This window comes from Stegostoma tigrinum, chromosome 26, assembly GCF_030684315.1.
Source record: "Stegostoma tigrinum isolate sSteTig4 chromosome 26, sSteTig4.hap1, whole genome shotgun sequence".
NCBI classification, from domain to species: domain Eukaryota; kingdom Metazoa; phylum Chordata; class Chondrichthyes; order Orectolobiformes; family Stegostomatidae; genus Stegostoma; species Stegostoma tigrinum.
The window spans coordinates 36,664,418-36,681,880 of record NC_081379.1 but is presented as its reverse complement, the minus strand read 5'-3'; the positions used below and the strand labels follow the sequence as shown (position 1 = coordinate 36,681,880).

Genomic DNA, 17,463 nt, shown 5'->3' with positions numbered 1-17,463 from the left:
CGTACCACCTGTCCTTCGTGGAGAAATTTTTGAAAGGAAACACCTTTGACCACAAGGCCATCAGGCAGTGGTCAGCACGTAGTATCCTTGAGACCCTTCGGGAAAAGAGAGGGTGGATCCCGTCGTGTGGTTCCCCACGCAGACTGCCAAAGTCGTTTGGCAGAATGCCTCATCGCCAGAACTTTCAAACAAGCACAAGGACATTGCTTGGCTGGTGGTGAGAGGGGCTCTGCCAGTGAGATCCTTAATGCACACCCGGAATCTCTGCGCCACCGCACACTGTCCTTGAGGCGGCTGCGGGGGGGACGTGACTCCTCCTTCTGGAGTGTGTCTATGTGCAGGAGGTCTGGAGGGGGATGCAGTGGTATTTGTCGAGGTTCGTCCCGAGCAGCTCCATGACGCGGGACTCCGTGCTCTAAGGGCTGTTTCCCAGGACGCACACCGAGACCAACATCAACTGCGCCTGGAGGACCATCAGTGCGGTGAAAGACGCTCTTTGGTCTGCCCGCAACTTGCTGGTCTGCCAGCTGAAAGAACTGACCCCGACCGAGTGTTGCAGACTGGTGCACTCCAAGGTCCAGGACTACGTGCTGAGGGATGCGCTAAAGCTTGGGGCAGCCGCTGCCAAGGCGCGGTGGGGAAAGACCACGGTATAAAACCCCTCGTTCAGAATAGAAAAAAGGGCCCTATCTGGTAACTGGGCCCAGCTGGCGCCTTCCCCAACTGGTCAGGGGGCCAACGGGGACTGTGCGGGGTGACGACTGCCGGGGTATTTTCTTTGCTTTTTTTCTTTGCTTTGTTTTTTCCTTTGGTTGGTGTACGTACCTCCTGGGTCACCCGGAGCGGCTTGCATGACTGGGTAGGTGTATAAATGTTTTATTTTTTGTACATTCTATGAATAAAGTATATTTTTTTTAAATAAAAAAAGGTGACAAAACGTCTGAAAACTAACCTTCCAGCTCAGCGAGCAAACTCACATCCAGAAACTCAACCTGAGCTACAAATCTTCTCAAAAGTCGCTATTGTGCAGGCTGCTCCTAAACTTCCTTGTTCCCAACTCCCACTGCTTCCCCACGGATGACGCTGGCTTGAAATATTACCGTTCTGACAACTGGAGAATCACAACTGAAATTCACAGTTTGAACTAGTTTTGCAAGGGAATGGGACCTGAACATAGATTGAAAAACGGAAAGGAGCAAAGGCACGATGTTTTTAAACAAATATGAAAGGAGACAAAAAGAAATGCAGAACACAAACAACAAAGGAGTGATGTAATCTTAAGTGTACAAACTTCAATGCAAGGGATCTAATGCATATGGTAAATAAACTTAGGGGATAGTTAAAATAATGCAAGGATACTATGATATCATAACTTCTATTGAATGTGATTTAAAGAAGGACATGAATGACAGCTCAACATTCCAGATTTCAGGGTTTTAATCAGGACAGAAAGAGGAATGATGAAGGAGGTTTGCAATATTGGCTGAAGAAACAATTACAGTTGTGATTACTATAATATGTTAGATGAGGCCAAATGGGTTGAACTGGAAAGCAAAAAGGACAATCACACTTCTGCAAATGTACTATCGACTATCAAATCAAGTGAGCTAGAACAGCCAATAAGAGGTGGCAAGTGGGAGTCAGTTGGATAGCATTTTTATGGGCAGCACAAACAAATGGGACAGATGGATTCTTTTGGGCTGCTAATATCTACGATTTCCATTAACAGTGAATACATACTGTAGAAGCTGCTCAAATAATCTTTGAATCTGGAACAGAAGAGATAAATATTCAACGTGATCTTTACAACTTTACAAAAAAACTCTACTAGGTTTAAGATTCAAACTATATTTTCTGTGAATGCTGAAAGCACTCTAACTTCAAGCTGGGTTTTCAGATGAAATATTTAATTTTCCACAAACAAGCATATTAAGGAATTATGATAACAAAGTGTGGAGCTGGATGAACACAGCAGGCCAAGCAGCATCTGAGGAGCACAAAAGCTGACGTTTCGGGCCTAGATCCTTCATCAGATGAAGGGTCTAGGCCTGAAACGTCAGCTTTTGTGCTCCTGAGATGCTGCTTGGCCTGCTGTATTCATCCAGCTCCACACTTTATAATCTTGGATTCTCCAGCATCTACAGTTCCCATTATCACATATTAAGGAATTATCTCCATTCATGGAAATGATCTGAAATTGTTGGATATCCCAGAACGAGACACTAAATAGCCCAGCCCAACAAAAGGATACCATTAACTTACAGAAGTATTAGTGAAAACCTCATGAGAAATATGAATATAATTTGCTCTCAATTTGTGGGAGAAAGAAGTTCTTTGGAAAGGTAATTATATTATACATTTATCAGTGCTCGCAGAAATGTACTTGAAGTTAGCAATCAACTTCATGCTGAAATGTTAAGCAGCTTAAAAATCCTGAGCAGAACTTTATTAAAGGACATATTTTTCAGAAAAATACCCACCCTCACTATACCAGCAACTTCCACCTGTGCACATAATGAATTCATGTCATATCTGCACAGTTGTTGCAAATGGCATTATCTACAATTCCTTTATGTATTACCCTCTCACGGCAAACTCAGACCGCTCTAACAATAGAGAAGGCAGCAGACAGAAAATGAATTATAGATTGATACTGGGGCTGTACTCGGGTTCAAACATGTAGAAACAAAAATGCTCTTTGATTTCCAATCACATACTATCTCTAACAAGACACCCGTAATGAATTCAGCCCCTTGCCACTTATGTACACCAATATTACCAAATCTCTTTTACACAAGCACACATAGGAATTGAACAAGGCTTTGAAATGCAGAAGCTGTATATATTAGTAGCATTGACTATTTTTTTCTCTTGGGAAATGCCAGTGGGGAAGAATACTGAACTGCGGATTCATACACACATGCAGAGCTTCACCTAACTGTGAAATGTAATGTTGCATCCCAGAAAATTAAAAGAGGTTTTGGGACCACACAATCATCACCTTCTCAGATGAATATAAAAAAACTGGAGCAGAAGTAGGAGATTCATCACTTCAAGCCCATCTGCCACTCAATAAGATCATGGCTGATCTGTTTGTGTTTCAAGTTCTATGATTTCCATCCACCCCTGGATTCTTGGAGTTCATAAAAATCAATCTAACACTACCTTATTATTATAGTAATTGCCTCTGCCTCCACCACTTTCCAAGGTAGAGGTCCAAACTCACACAACCTGCAAAAAAATTCTCATCCTGTTCACAAGAAGCTGACCCCGAATTTTAAAAAGCCAGCCCTAGCTCTAATTTCATCTGTAATGAGGTCAGGAATTCAGTGGCCCTGGCGGAACCCAAACGGGGTGGCAGTGAATGGGTTATTGCTGAGCTGATGCTGCTTGGTAGAGCTGCTGAGGACACCTTGTATGATTGAGAGTAGTCTGACAAGGCTGTAATTGGCCACATTGGATTTGTCCTGCTTTTTGTGTACAGGACATACCTGGGTCATTTTCCACAGGGGAGCATCAAGTCCTGGAGCACTAGTCTTCAGGCTAATTGCCAGAATGTCATCAGTACCCATAGTTTTTGTAGTATCCGGTACCTCCGGCTGTTTCTTGAGTGAATCGAATTGACTGCAGCATCTGTGATGCTGGTGCTCTCTGGAGGAGGCCATAATTATTCATCCACTCGGCACTTCTGGCTGAAGATTGTTCCCAATGCTCTTCTGTACTGATGTCCAGCGAGCAACCATCAAGGATGGGATATTTATGGAGCCTCCTCCTCCAGTGAGTTGTTTAATTGGGTAGCACAGTGATTAGCACTCACAGCGCTAGGGATACAAGCTAATAGAATCCCTATAGTGTGGAAGTAGGCCATTTGGCCCATCGAGTCCACATCAACCCCCTGGACAGCATCCCACCCAGACCCACCCCCACCACGTTGCCCCTGTAATCCTGCATTTCCCATGGCTGACCCACCTAACCTATGCATCCCTGGACATTAAGGATAATTTAGCATGGCTAATCCACTTCGCTCGCACAGCTTTGGACTGTGGCAATAAACTGGAGCACCTGGACGAAACCCACACATACACGGGGAGAATGTGCAAACTCCACACAGACAGTTGTCCAGGGCTGGAATTAAACCTGGGTCCCTGGCACTATGTAAGTCAGCAGTGCTAACCACTGAGCCATCATGCCACCCAATTAAACAACTCACTGGAGGAGGAGGTGCTATAAGTTTCCTGTTGATTCCACCCTTGGGCCACTGTCTGTGTGGTGTTTGCACATTCTCTCCATGTGTGCGTGAGTTTCCTCTGGGTAGTCCGGTTTCCTCCCACAGTCCAAAGGTATGCAGTTGAGGTGGTTTGGTCAGGATAAATTGTCCATAGTGTCCAGGGGATGAGCAGGCTAATTTGATTAGCCAAGAAAAATGCAGTTTACAGAGATATGTTGGGGTGGGATGGGATGGTGGGATGCTATTGGAAAGTCAGTGTGGACTTGTTGCGCCGAAAAGCCTGTTTCTGTACTGTAGATCTTCTACGCTTCTATAATTGTCCACCACTATTCTCAACTGAACATGGCAGAATTGCAGAGCTCAGATCTGATCAGTTGGTCGTGGACTCACATAGCTCTGCCAATCGCTTGCTGTTTATAATGTCCGACACATATGCAATCATGTTTGGTGCTTCACCAGGTTGACACTTAAGTTTACGCTGTGACTTGTGCTGTTCCTGGCACACCCACCTGAACTCTCTGTTGAGCTGAGGTTGATTCTCTGGCTCGACAGTTATTGTTCAGTGGGAGGATATGTTGGGCCTTGAGGTTGCAGATTGTGCTAGAGTACAATTCTGTTCCTGTTGATGATAAGCAGTGCCTCACAGATGCCCAGTCTTGAGTTGCTCCACCTGTTTGAAGTCTGTCCCATTTAGCATGGTGACAGTGCCACACAATATAATGTACGATAGTCTCAATGTGAAGATGGGACTTCGTTTCCACAAGGAATGTGTGATGGTCACTCTTACCGATACTGTCATGGACAGATGCATCTACAGCCGGCAGATTGGTAAGGTTGAGGTCAAGTATGCTTTTGCCTTTTATTGGTTCCCTCACCACCTGCTGCAGATCCAATCTAACAGCGATGTCGTTTAGGAACCAATCAGCTCGATCAGTAGTACTACTGCTGAGCCACTGTTATGGCAGGTGGTGAAATCCCCCATCCAGAGTATGTTTTGTGCTGTTGCCACCCTCAGTGCTTCCTCTACGTGTTGCTCAATATGGAGGAGTATTGATTCATCAGCTGAAGGAGGATGGTATGTGATAATCAGCAGTGGGCTTCTTTGTCCACGCTTGACCTGAAACCAGGGGACTTCATGAGGTCCAGAGTTAATGTTGAGGATTCCCAGAGTAACTCCTTCTCAAATATAAAAATTGTGCCACCAACTCTGTTGGGTCTGTCCTGCTGGTGGGACAGGGCATATCCGGAGATGGTGAAGTTAAGGCTGGGACATTGTCTGTAAGGTATGATTCCATGAGTGTGACAATGTCAGGCTGTTGTTTGACTGGTCTCTCAGGTAGTTCTCCCTTGGCACTAGCCCCATTATGTCAGTAAGGAGGATTCTGCAGGGACAACATGACTGTTTCTGCCATTATCTTTTCTGATGCCTAGGTCGATGCCAGGTGTTTCATATGGTTTCATTTCTTTTTTGAGACTTTGAAGTGATTGTTACAACTGGCCATTTCAGAGGGCAGTTGAGACTCAACCACATTGCTGTGGGTCTGGAGTCAAATATAGCCCACACCAAGTTAGGATGAGCAATATCCTTCCCTGGAGCACAGTGAGTAAACAGACATTTTTTCCTGACAATCAACAATAGGGCAGCTGTAAGATGCCCTTACATACTGCTTTCATCAATCACACCAAGGCATTCAAGCATGAGAGCTGGGGCAGTCTATTTAAGCCGCTGGAGGAAACTGGCTTCCTACTGAAACCACTCAGAGCAAGCTCTTCTATCCATCTTAACATAAAGAATAAGGTCATTTGTGTTAGGATGCTGTCAGAATCCTTGGATTTCTACACTGGGTTTACAATTAGATTTGTATTCTAGCGTTGACATTATCTGACATATTCTTTTCTCCTTGCTGACATATCCCACCAGCATATTTCTGCTGTGTCTATTTAACTATTAGAATTGACAGAAAGCTGTTCAACTATATAAAAACCGAAAGAACTGCGGATTCTGTAAATCAGGAGCAAAAACAGAAGTTGCTAGAAAAGCTCAGCAGGCCTGGCAGCATCTGTGAAGAAAAAAATTGGAGTTATTGTTTCAGATCTGGTGACCCTTCCTCAGAATCGTTCTGTGGTAGGGTCACCGGACCCGAAACATTAACACTAATTTTCTTCTTCACAAATGCTGCCAGACCTGTTGAGCTTTTTCAGCAACTTGTTTTTGTAGCTGTTCAGCTATGTTTGCCTGAGGTCCGAGACAAGGTTATGGTGTACCAAGTCCTTATTAGAGCGCTCCCTTATGCTGATGATTCTATGCTAACAATTGAGTTGGTTGCGAGAGCAAACTGGTTGGACTCTCTCACACCTGTAACCAGATTGAATATGTCCAACAGCATCAAAAAGCTAAATGTCATTATGTCAGGATGTTACTATACTGCCATTTGTTAACATTTATGAAACAAGATTTGCAAAGGTACCAAAAAGCATGCAAATGTATTTCTAAGTTGGTACCAAGCCAGAAAAGGAATGGGGAAATTCTTTATCTCTGCTGAGTTACCCCTTATCCAGGACAATAAATGAACTGCTGCAATTGATCTCAGCAGTCCTGAGCACAGACAGCAAAGGAAATTCAAATCTCTTTCTTGGTTGCTATCCAGTACCTACTGCGGGAAGGTGCAAGTGATGGCCAAAGGAAGCATCAGACTCAGATGCATTAGGCACACACTGTTTAACACATCAAAATTCATCTGTTGAGTTAGACAGCAAAATACTTTCAGAGATTTACAAGGATATCATTGTTAATGTGTTGTTTAGCACAAGCACCAGTGCCTACATTTCCCCTTAAGTCCCTCACCATATCCAGAAGCTATTGCCATGGTGGGAAAGAACCTGGCCCTTTTTTGCTCAAATAAATCAAACAGCCAAATTATGAAACACAAAGAAACTGCTCATCGGGGTGAATGCCATTATAACCAAAAAAACAAAAGTGAAAACTTTGTCTGATTAGTAGAAGCCTAGTGGGGGTTGAAAATGAGGCATAATGTTGTCTCCATATCGAAGACCTTGTAATGATGAGAGGATGTTCTAGTGAGTTTTGAGAAGATTTGTAGCTCAGGTTGAGGTTCTGGATGTGAGTTTGCTCGCTGAGGTGGAAGGTTAGTTTTCAGACGTTTCGTCACCTTTTTTTTTAATTTGAAAAAATACGCTTTATTCATAAGATGTACAAAAAATAAAACATATTTACACACCTACCCAGTCATGCAAGCTGCTCCGGGTTACCCAGGGGGTACATACACCAACTAAAAGGAAAAAAACAAAGAAGGAAAAACAAAGCAAAGAAAACACCCCGGCAGTCGTCACCCTGCACGGTCCCCGTTGGCCCCCTGACCAGTTGGGGAAGGCGCCAGCTGGGCCCAGTTACCAGATAGGGCCCTTTTTACTATACTGGACGAGGGGTTTCATACCGTGGTCTTTCCCCACCGTGCCTTAGCGGCGGCTGCCCCAAGCTTTAGCGCGTCCCTCAGCATGTAGTCCTGGACCTTGGAGTGCGCCAGTCTGCAACACTTGGTCGGGGTCAGTTCTTTCAGCTGGCAGACCAGCAAGTTCGGGGCAGACCAAAGAGCATCTTTCACCACATTGATGGTCCTCCAGGCGCAGTTGATGTTGGTCTCAGTGTGCGTCCTGGGAAACAGCCCGTAGAGCACGGAGTCCCACGTCACGGAGCTGCTCGGGACGAACCTCGACAAATACCACTGCATCCCCCTCCAGACCTCCTGCGCATAGGCACACTCCAGAAGGAGGTGATCGACAGTCTCGTCCCCCCCCGCAGCCACCTCGAGAGCAGCGTGCGGTGGCGCAGAGATTCCGGGCATGCATAAAGGATCTCATTGGAAGAGCCCCTCTCACCGCCAGCCAAGCAATGTCCTTGTGCTTGTTTGAAAGTTCTGGCGATGAGGCATTCTGCCAAACAACTTTGGCAGTCTGCGTGGGGAACCACATGACGGGATCCACCCTCTCCTTTGCCTGAAGGGTCTCGAGGATACTACATGCTGACCACTGCCTGACGGCATTGTGGTCAAAGGTGTTTCCTTTCAAAAATTTCTCCACGAAGAACAGGTGGTACGGAACGGTCCAACTACTCGGAGCGTTCCACGGCAACGAGGCCAGGCCCATCCTTCGCAACACCGGGGACAGTTAGAACCTCAGTAAGTAGTGACACTTGGTGTTTGCGTACTGAGGATCTGCGCACAGCTTGATGCAGCCGCACACAAATGTAGCCGTCAGGGCGAGGGTGGCGTTCGGTACGCCCTTTCCCCCATTTTCCAGGTCTTTGTACATAGTGTCCCTGTGGACCTGGTCCATCCTCGACCTGCAAATGAAGTGGAAGATGGCCCAGGTGACCGCAGCGGCGCAAGTCCAGGGAATAGGCCAGGCCTGCGCCGCATACATCAGTACCGAAAGCCCCTCGCACCTGACAACCAGGTTCTTACCCGCGATGGAGAGGGACCGGAGCATCCACCTGCCCAGCTTCTGCTTCAGTTTGGTGATACGCTCCTCCCAAGTCTTAGTGCACGCCCCAGCTCCACCGAACCAAACACCCAGCACCTTCAGGTAGTCTGTCCTGACGGTGAAGGGGATGAAGGAGCGGTCGTCCCAGTTCCCGAAGAACATGACCTCGCTCTTACCCCTATTGACTTTGGCACCCGAGGCCAGTTCAAACTGGCCGCAGATGTCCAACAGTCTACTCACCGACCGACGATCGGTGCAGAAGGCGGCGACATCGTCCATGTACAGGGAGATATTGACCTGAAGGCCTCCGCTGCCTGGGATAGTCACGCCCTGCAGGCTCACGTCCTTCCTGATGGATGCGGCGAAGGGCTCCACACAACACACGAACAAGGCAGGAGAGAGCGGGCAGCCCTGCCTGACTCCAGATCTGACGGGAAAACTATCCGATTCCTACCCGTTGATCGAGACTGCGCTAACGATGTTGGTGTAGAGCAGCTGGATCCAATTGCGGATGCCCTCCCCGAACCCCAATTTGGAGAGGACGTCCCTCATGTAAGCATGAGACACCCTGTCGAAGGCCTTCTCCTGGTCCAGGCTGACGAGGCAGGTGTCCACCCGCCTGTCCTGCACGTAGGCGATCGTATCACTGATGAGCGCGAGGCTCTCAGCGATCTTCCTGCCCGGCACAGCACAGGTTTGGTCAGGGTGAATCACCGACTCCAGGACAGACCTGACACAGTTGGCTATGACCTTGGCCAGGATTTTGTAGACCACGTTCAATAGTGAAATGGGACGCCAATTCTTAATTTCTTCCCTCTCCGCTTTCCTCTTGTAAATGAGGGCGATGATGCCCTTCCTCATGGACTTGCACATTTCCCCTGCCCGAAGCGCACTATCGTACACCTCCAGCAGGTCCTGGCTGACCAGGTCCCACAGAGCAGAATACAGCTCGACTGATAAGCCGTCGCTCCCGGGAGTCCTATTCCTCTCCAAGGACTTGAGGGCTCTGGTCAGCTCGTCCAGTGATATCGGCCGGTCCAGCCACTCCCTTGTGCCATCGTCTAAGACCTCCATGATAGATGACAGGAACGACTCGGAGGCCGTGCTGTTCGTGGGCTTCGTGTCGCACAGTCCGGCATAGAAGGATCTGCTGATCCTCAAAATGTCGGGTCAAGACAACGTCACCGAGCCGTCGTCCTCCTTCAGCCGGCTAAGCACAGAGCTCTCTTTGTGCACCTTCTGAAAGAAGAAACGCAAGCACGTCTCGTCCTGCTCCACGGAGCAGACCCTGGACCGGAAGATTATCTTGGAGGCCTCCGCGGCGAAGAGCGAGGCTTGCTGGCCCCTCACTTCGCGGAGGTCCTCCGTGACATCGACCCCCATCAACTGCAGAAGGAGCAGGTTCTGCACCCTTTTCGGGAGTCGCGACAGTTTTCCCCGCCTCTCTCTCGCCTCCCGAACACCCTTGAGGACAAAGAACCTCTTGATGTTCTCCTTCACCATCTCCCACCAGTCGCCCGGAGACTCAAAGAGGGCTTTCACGGTTCTCCAACCAGCGTACTCCCTCTTAAGCTCCTCGACGTTCTCTGGGGTCAACAGAGTCGTGTTGAGCTTCCACGCCCCCTTGCCGGCCGGCTGGTCGTCCTGTAAATGACAGTCAGCCAGCAGGAGGCAGTAGTCAGAGAAGAACACCGGCTCGACGCCGATGGACCTGACCGAGAACGCCCGTGACACAAACAGGAAGTGTATCCTTGAGCGAATAGACCCATCTGGCCGCGACCAGGTGTACCTCCGCTGCGTTCCGTCTGCAGGGGTGCTGAAGACGTCGAGCAGCTTGGCGTCCTTCACCGTGACCATCAGGAACCTGGACGTGACGTCCAGTTGAATCCCCCCACCCGCTGTCCCCATGCCAGATCTTCCATCTGCATCGATGATGCAGTTGAAGTCTCCGCCTAGGATGACCGGCCTGGACGTAGCCAGCAGGGGTGGAAGCCGCTGCAGGACGGCCAACCGCTCATTCCGTACCGCTGGGGCGTACACGTTGATCAGCCTCAGGGGAGCATTCCTGTAGGTGACATCAGCCACTAGGAGGCGCCCCCCCACCACCTCCTGAACTTGAGAGATGGTGAAGTTGCACCCCCACAGCAGAATAGCCAGGCCCGAGGAGCGACAGTCGTTACCCCCGACTGGATCGAAGGCCCACAGGTCCAGGCGCCGGACCATTTCCCGTACCTGCCGAGGTGCGGTATCCCGCACTCCTGCAGAAACAGGATGTCCACCTTGAGAGTGGTCAGGCAGGCCAACGTGGATACACATCTTGCAGTGGACTTGACACTGCGCACATTAATGCTCGCAACTCGTACCCCCATTGTGGGCAGTGACCACAGTACCCTCCCCAAGTCCAAGGCCCAGCCCCTCCATCTGTCCCTTCATGCCCATTGCCCGGTCTAACTGCTGGACGCTCTCCAGGCTGAGGAAACCGTCCGTGCTGCCTTCCGGGTGGCATCCTCCCATCGGGGGTGCGGAGGCAAGAGGGTCCGGCTCTGGGTCAGGCTGGGGATGCGCTGTTTCCTCCTTCCCGCCTGGAAGTTCTGGGGGGCCGTCCAGTGCCCCAGCGGCACGTGACTGGGTGTCGGAGGGAGCCTCAGGACGCCTCCCGTCACCTGGAAGCGTGGTGCTGCTTTCCTTCTCCCTCGAGATCTTTAACCTCTGCTTCGGGCGGGCCCTCTCCGAAGCCCCCTCATCAGAGGAGCTCTTATTACCCCCCCTGTAGCTGCCTCTTCCCGCCTGATGGTTTTGGTTCCTGGGCCTGCCGACGCACCTTACTCCTCGCTTTCCGGACCGTCGTCCACTCCCCTGGGTCGCCTGTCGCCGCCTCGATCGACTCCGGGTTGTCGGGGGCGGGGGAGCAGAGCCTGCAGGGGCGCTTTGCTGGCCTCGGGCCCATCCTGCGGGGCTGGGCCCTCCCGCACGACCTGGCCCTCCTGCACATTAGTGGGGTCCTTGCTGGGCCCTGGTGCCTTCCTCTCCTCCGCCCCGCATTGCCCCTGCCGGCGACCTGGGCGTAGGTGGTCCCCTGCTGCGGGCATGTCCTATAGAGGTGGCCCGCTTCCCCGCAAAGGTTGCAGCTTTTCTCTTGTGGGCAATCCTTTGCAAGGTGTCCCTCCTCCCTGCAGTTCCTGCAGATGGTGGCTTTGCAGTCGGCCGCCACGTGACCTGACCTACCACAGGCACGGCAGACTTTCAGTTGCCCTGCATAGGTCAGGTAACCCTTGCTCCCACCGATCGCGAAGCTGGACAGTGGGTGTACGACGTTCCCGTCCGTGCCCATCCTCAGCGTCACCTTGACCTGGCTCTTACTGGTCCAGATGCCAAAGGGGTCCATGATGTCAGTTAGGTCCCCTTCCACCTTCACGTACCTTCCTAGGAAGGTCAGGACATCAACTGCTGGCACATGCGGGTTGTACGTGTGTACAGTCACCATACGGCTCCTCTGCGCTGGCATCACGAACAGCGGGACAGCGGTCAATACAGAGAGGGGGCCCTCACCTCCTTTCTCCTTGAAAACCTCCAGGAAGCGCTCGCAAAGCTTGGCACTCCTGAAGGTCACATCGTAAAAACCTCCTCCGGGGAAATCCTGCAGGCAGTAAATGTCTGCAGCAGCGAACCCGCAACAGTCCAACAGGACCCTCTTCATGAAGAAGGTGTGGTCCACAGGTGCACCTTCATCCACCTTCTTTACGGAAACACGGATGGTGTCCGGACCCCCTGACATGGGGCACGATCACTTGCTGCAGCCATCGTTGCAGGTTGGCTGCTCCCCTGAACCAGCGTTAGGCCGAAGCCAGCATTAAGATCCACTGGTTGCAAGGGTGCACAGCCAACCCGACATCTTCCTTTCACCTCCAACACAGCGCTCTCCTCCTCTCGGTCCACAAGAGAGTGGGTCTTTATTTTGTTCCAGATGTAAGCTGGTTGACTGAGCTTGAAGGTTTGTTCCCAGACGTTTCATCACCATTCTAGGTAACATCATCAGTGAGCCTCTGACGAAGCGCTGGTGTTATGTCCCGCTTTCTATTTATCTGGTTAGGTTTCCTTGGGTTGGTGATGTCATTTACTGCATTGGTGATGTCATTTCCTGTTCTTTTTCTCAGGGGATGGTAGATTGGCTCCAAATCAATGTGTTTGTTGATGGAGTTCCGGTTGGAATGCCATGCTTCTAGGGATTCTCGTGCGTGTCTCTGTTTGGCTTGTCCTAGGATGGATGTGTTGTCCCAATCAAAGTGGTGTCCTTCCTCACCTGTATGTAAGGATACGAGTGATAGTGGGTCATGTCGTTTTGTGGCTAGCTGATGTTCATGTATGCTGGTAGCTCGCTTTCTGCCAGTTTGTCCAATGTAGCGTTTGTCACAGTTCTTGCAAGGTATTTTGTAGATGACGTTCGTTTAGCTTGTTGTCTGTATAGGGTCTTTTAAGTTCATTAGCTGCTGTTTTAGTGTGTTGGTGGGTTTGTGGGCTACCCTGATGCCAAGAGGTCTGAGTAGTCTGGCAGTCATTTCGGAAATGACATCACCAACCCAAGGAAACCTAAACAGATAAATAGAAAGCGGGAAATAACACTAGCGCTTCATTGGAGACTCACTGATGATGTTACCTAGAATGGTGACGAAATGTCTGAAAACTAACCTTCCAGCTCAGCGAGCAAACTCACATCCAGAGAATGTTCTGTCAAACTCTGAAGACTCATGACTGGCAACATCTTCTTGATGACCTACTACTCCCACTCCTCATCTGCCCCAACCAGTGAAAAGTAATAAGATAACAGACTGCATTATACTAGTGTGACAAAGCTCACTTGGGTTATTTCAGGGCAGCATAAAGGCCTGGATACCAACTTAATACCAAGATGGGGCAGTGTAGGGCTCCTCAGCCAGATCATCTGCTCCCTCTGTTTGTATTTTTTCCTTCTCTCTTTTTGGTGGTGTCCTGAAGTCCCTGCCTCAACAAGGGCATAGCATGTCAATCTCTCGGTCTGGCATGGCTGTCACCCAGCCCAGATAACAAAATGTGGAGCTGGATGAACACAGCAGGCCAAGCATCATTTTAGCAGCTCAAAAGCTGACATTTTGGGCCTAGACCCTTCATCAGGAGTGAAGGGTCTCGGCCCAAAACGTCAGCTTTTGTGCTCCTAAGATGCTGCTTGGCCTGCTGTGTTCATCCAGCTCCACACTTTGTTATCTTGGATTCTCCAGCATCTGCAGTTCCCATTATCTCTGTCACCCAGCCCTTCCTGGCATCCTCTTGGTCCAGCATGGCGGTTTCTCAGCAGACCCGCGTGGCGGTTTCTCGAACCGGCCCACCCTTAACATGGACTTCCTGCCTGAAGATGATTGCAAAGCAGTCGCCCAGCCTCTGGAGCCATGGGGTGAAGCCCAGCACAGTCTGGAGTTAAGGTCCAACATGGCCTAAAGGCTAGGTGCCAGCTTGGACTGAGTTGACAGGACTGTTACTCCAAACATTTTCTTTCTTTGTTTTTCTAATTTTGTTCCCCTAAGAATCTGTATGATCCTATGATCTGTAATGCTGGACTTTTTATTTGTTTATTTTTTTAATTTTTACCCCCGAGAATTTGTACTTCAGAATCTGCACCTTTGTACCTAAGATGGTGCCATTTGTGGTAACGTGTAAAGTTTTCACTGTTTTTATGTACATGTGACAACAAAGCTAGTTCTAATTCTAGATTGATGTTGCCCTGCTCAAGGATTTCCAGTGCCACATTTTCCTCCCTCCCCACTGCACTGAAGGAACTTAAAAGTGCAACAATTCTACAAATGTCATGAGCCTGATTTATTCTAACAGCCTGATTATGAAAACTCCTGTGAGGTTAAGGTCTCCCTCTCCTTCTCATCACAAGTCCTGCTCCATTACAGCTGGAACATTACAACAGAACTTTGGATATTTCAGGGCCTTAATGTCTGAATTCAACTTGCGAAGGATCATCAATCGGATGAAAAACCAAGAGATTGTAATACCATACTCCAACAGAAATCTGTCTCTTCAGGGAGAAAGCAGGGGCAAACAAATCACGGAACAAAAATAAATGAACTTTTATTATCGAGTTCAGTTGTACCCTCAATTTGAAGCCAAAAATTCCATGTAGCCAGGTTCATCACCTTTTTAAAACCTCACAATTTTATATTTTGGTTACCTTGTTTTCCTTTGACATTTTTGGGCAGCTAGTACATTTTGCTCCTTCTGTATTCTCCTCTGCAGCACTGTTAGGCTCTTCATTCACAATCTGGACAAGGGAGAAAGAGAGCGAAGTCTCAAGTGTTAGAAGAACACTTTGTCCAACTGTTCAAGAACGTACAAAAGCTTTTCTCTTACTGTCCTGGGTTTATTTTAACAGTTAAAGACTGTGGCAGTGACTACAGAAGTGAATACTGATAAGCTGGGACTCTACCCCTTCAAGCAAAGCAAGTCAAGCAGAGATTCATTAGTGTTTAATGTCATCAAGGGTTTGACAGAGTAAGCAACAAGGGACTCAAGGAGAAACTGTTTGCAATGATGGTGAATAGGTAACTAGAGGACACAAATTAAGGCAAAAGAACTGGGTGAAGAGAAGGTAGGGGTTTTATCTGTAAACATAGCTGGCTGCTATGAATTGGAAGGCAATGCCTAAAAGCTTAATGGAAGCAATTTCAAAGTAACTTTCAACAGGGAGTTGGATAATTACTTCAAATGGAAGCTTTGCAGGGCTATTTGCAAAGAGTGGGCATAAACCGGATAGCTCTATCAAAGAGCTGGCTCAGGCACTAGGGACCAAATGGCTGCCTTCTGTGTTATATGATTCTATAATACTTACTGTTGTATAAACATTATACAGTCTGCACACAACTTGCAGTAAAACATTGTTTATTCCACCAGAGTCTCTTGGAACAGCTCAAAGCGTTCAGGACTATTCAGCAGCTGTGGCTCTCACTTGCAAACACACGAGGCTGAGACCAAAAAAGCACACGCTCAAAGGCACTCATGCAGACAATAGATAACACCGATGGTGGACAAAGAAACCAGCTTCTGAGCCCAATCACTCTGTGCTGGCATTCATCATTCACACGAGAGGTCATCTTAAATCTTTTACTCTGCACCCTTGCTCCCCTCTTCCAACAGCCACATAGCAAAATCATTCTGAAGATGCAACTGAATTGTTCAAGATGGAAGGCATTCATCTATTTAAGGGCCAAGGTGACATTGAAAGAACAAAGCACCCTCTATTTACATTAACTGCAAAGTTGTTATACCTAATCGCAATTCAAATGACCGATATTTCCAAGTGACCATTACTGTCAACTCAAAAACAGAAATTGCTGGAACAACTCAGCAGGTCTGGCAGCATCTGTGGCAAGAAAACAGCATTAACGTTTGGAAGCCAGTGGCCCTCTCTCTTCACAGAGGAAAGATTTAAAAGGGAACTAAGGGGCAACCTTTTTGTTTAAAGTATGATGCATGTGTGGAATGAGCTACCAGAGGAGGTGGTGGAGACTGGGTACAATTACAACATTTATAAGGAATCAGGATGCATATATGAATAGGAAGGGTTCAGAGGGACACAGGCCAAATGCTAGCAAATGGAACTGTATTAATTTAGAATATCTGGTTGGCATGTATGAGTTGGACCAAAAGAGGGTCTGTTTCTGTGCTCTACAACTCTGTGACTCTAAGATACTGCCACCCACACCTGGTGAGTTGCTCCAGCAATTTCTGTTTCTTCTTCAAGTTTCCAGCATTTCTTTGTTTTACTTTTGTGTTATACTGTTACTGAAATGTTCTGTCACGGTGAAATCCCCAGTAAATCTGCCCAGTGAATGGGCATCGATATCAAGTTTGGGAGGAGTTGGGGTGGTATTCTGTGCATAGGATTGCCAAATATTACCCAAAGTTGATTTTGGGAGGGGTTGAGACAATACGTAGCTCCATAAGTACATGAACGGGGTGTGTGGCGGGCAAGGACTCTGCGGTGCCTGGCTGACCTGGTCGAGCTGCCCCAGTGAATGCAGGACGAGTTGCCTCGGCTCCAGGTGAAGGGGCTGGCCGATTGCCTGATAGGGTTTCCAGGAGACCGAGCGGTAACCCTGCCGGCTCAGCTGATCCTGCCTCCTGCGGTAGTTGTCGTGGAAAACCTGCTGCCTGCTGGGCTCGCTGGGGCTGTAGACGGTCAGGCTCCGGGCTTTCACCTTCAAGCCTTTGGACGGAGGCAAGGGCAAAGGTTTTAGCATCACAAAACTCCGCGGCTCCAGGCTCTTGCTGCTGGCGGGCATGCCTGAGAAACAGTGGGGGAAGAAACAAGATATTTTTAAAAAGTTACTAAAAGTTTGCAACTTCCAATTTAAAACCTTTAAAAGGCTTCTAACCTACTTCAGCTCTGCGTAAAGTGATTAAAGAGCAGTTCCCGACAGCGTTGGCTCCCCACACTTTCTTTCACCCAATTTTTTTTCCCACCTAACTTGTTTCTTTCTGTCTCCCTGGGTTACAGCTTCAGGCCCGGCATATTCCACTTGAAAATAGGGGTGTAATTTTCTCGACGTCCATTTCAATCCTTTGAAAGACGCCCCTCGTGTCGGTGTTTGGTCGAAATCTCCGTTGAGGTTTCGAAAACCAAACATTGTGGGTAGTTGTTCTGTCACGTTCCTGGTTATTTAATCCATCTTTAAATATGTTTCCCTTGACTGCCAGCC

The 17,463-nt window shown here is 48.5% G+C and overlaps 1 protein-coding gene across 4 annotated transcripts in view; it reads right to left on the bottom strand.

The window, feature by feature from the left end:
• LOC125463920 (coiled-coil domain-containing protein 60-like) overlaps positions 1-17,260 on the bottom strand; it is an 85,973-nt gene extending 68,713 nt beyond the window's left edge. For 3 of the 4 annotated variants that reach the window (XM_048555687.2, XM_048555691.2, XM_048555690.2), the window contains exons 1-3: positions 17,144-17,260; positions 16,759-17,048; positions 14,937-15,026 (exon numbers count right to left, since the gene is read on the bottom strand). In XM_048555687.2, coding sequence (XP_048411644.1) covers positions 14,937-15,026; positions 16,759-17,046 — 378 coding nt within the window. In that variant the 5' untranslated portion in view covers positions 17,047-17,048; positions 17,144-17,260. Of the gene's footprint in view, positions 1-14,936; positions 15,027-16,758; positions 17,049-17,139 lie in introns of all 4 variants that reach the window. The other variant, XM_048555688.1, reaches the window with a different exon arrangement.
• Positions 17,261-17,463: the final 203 nt, after the last annotated feature.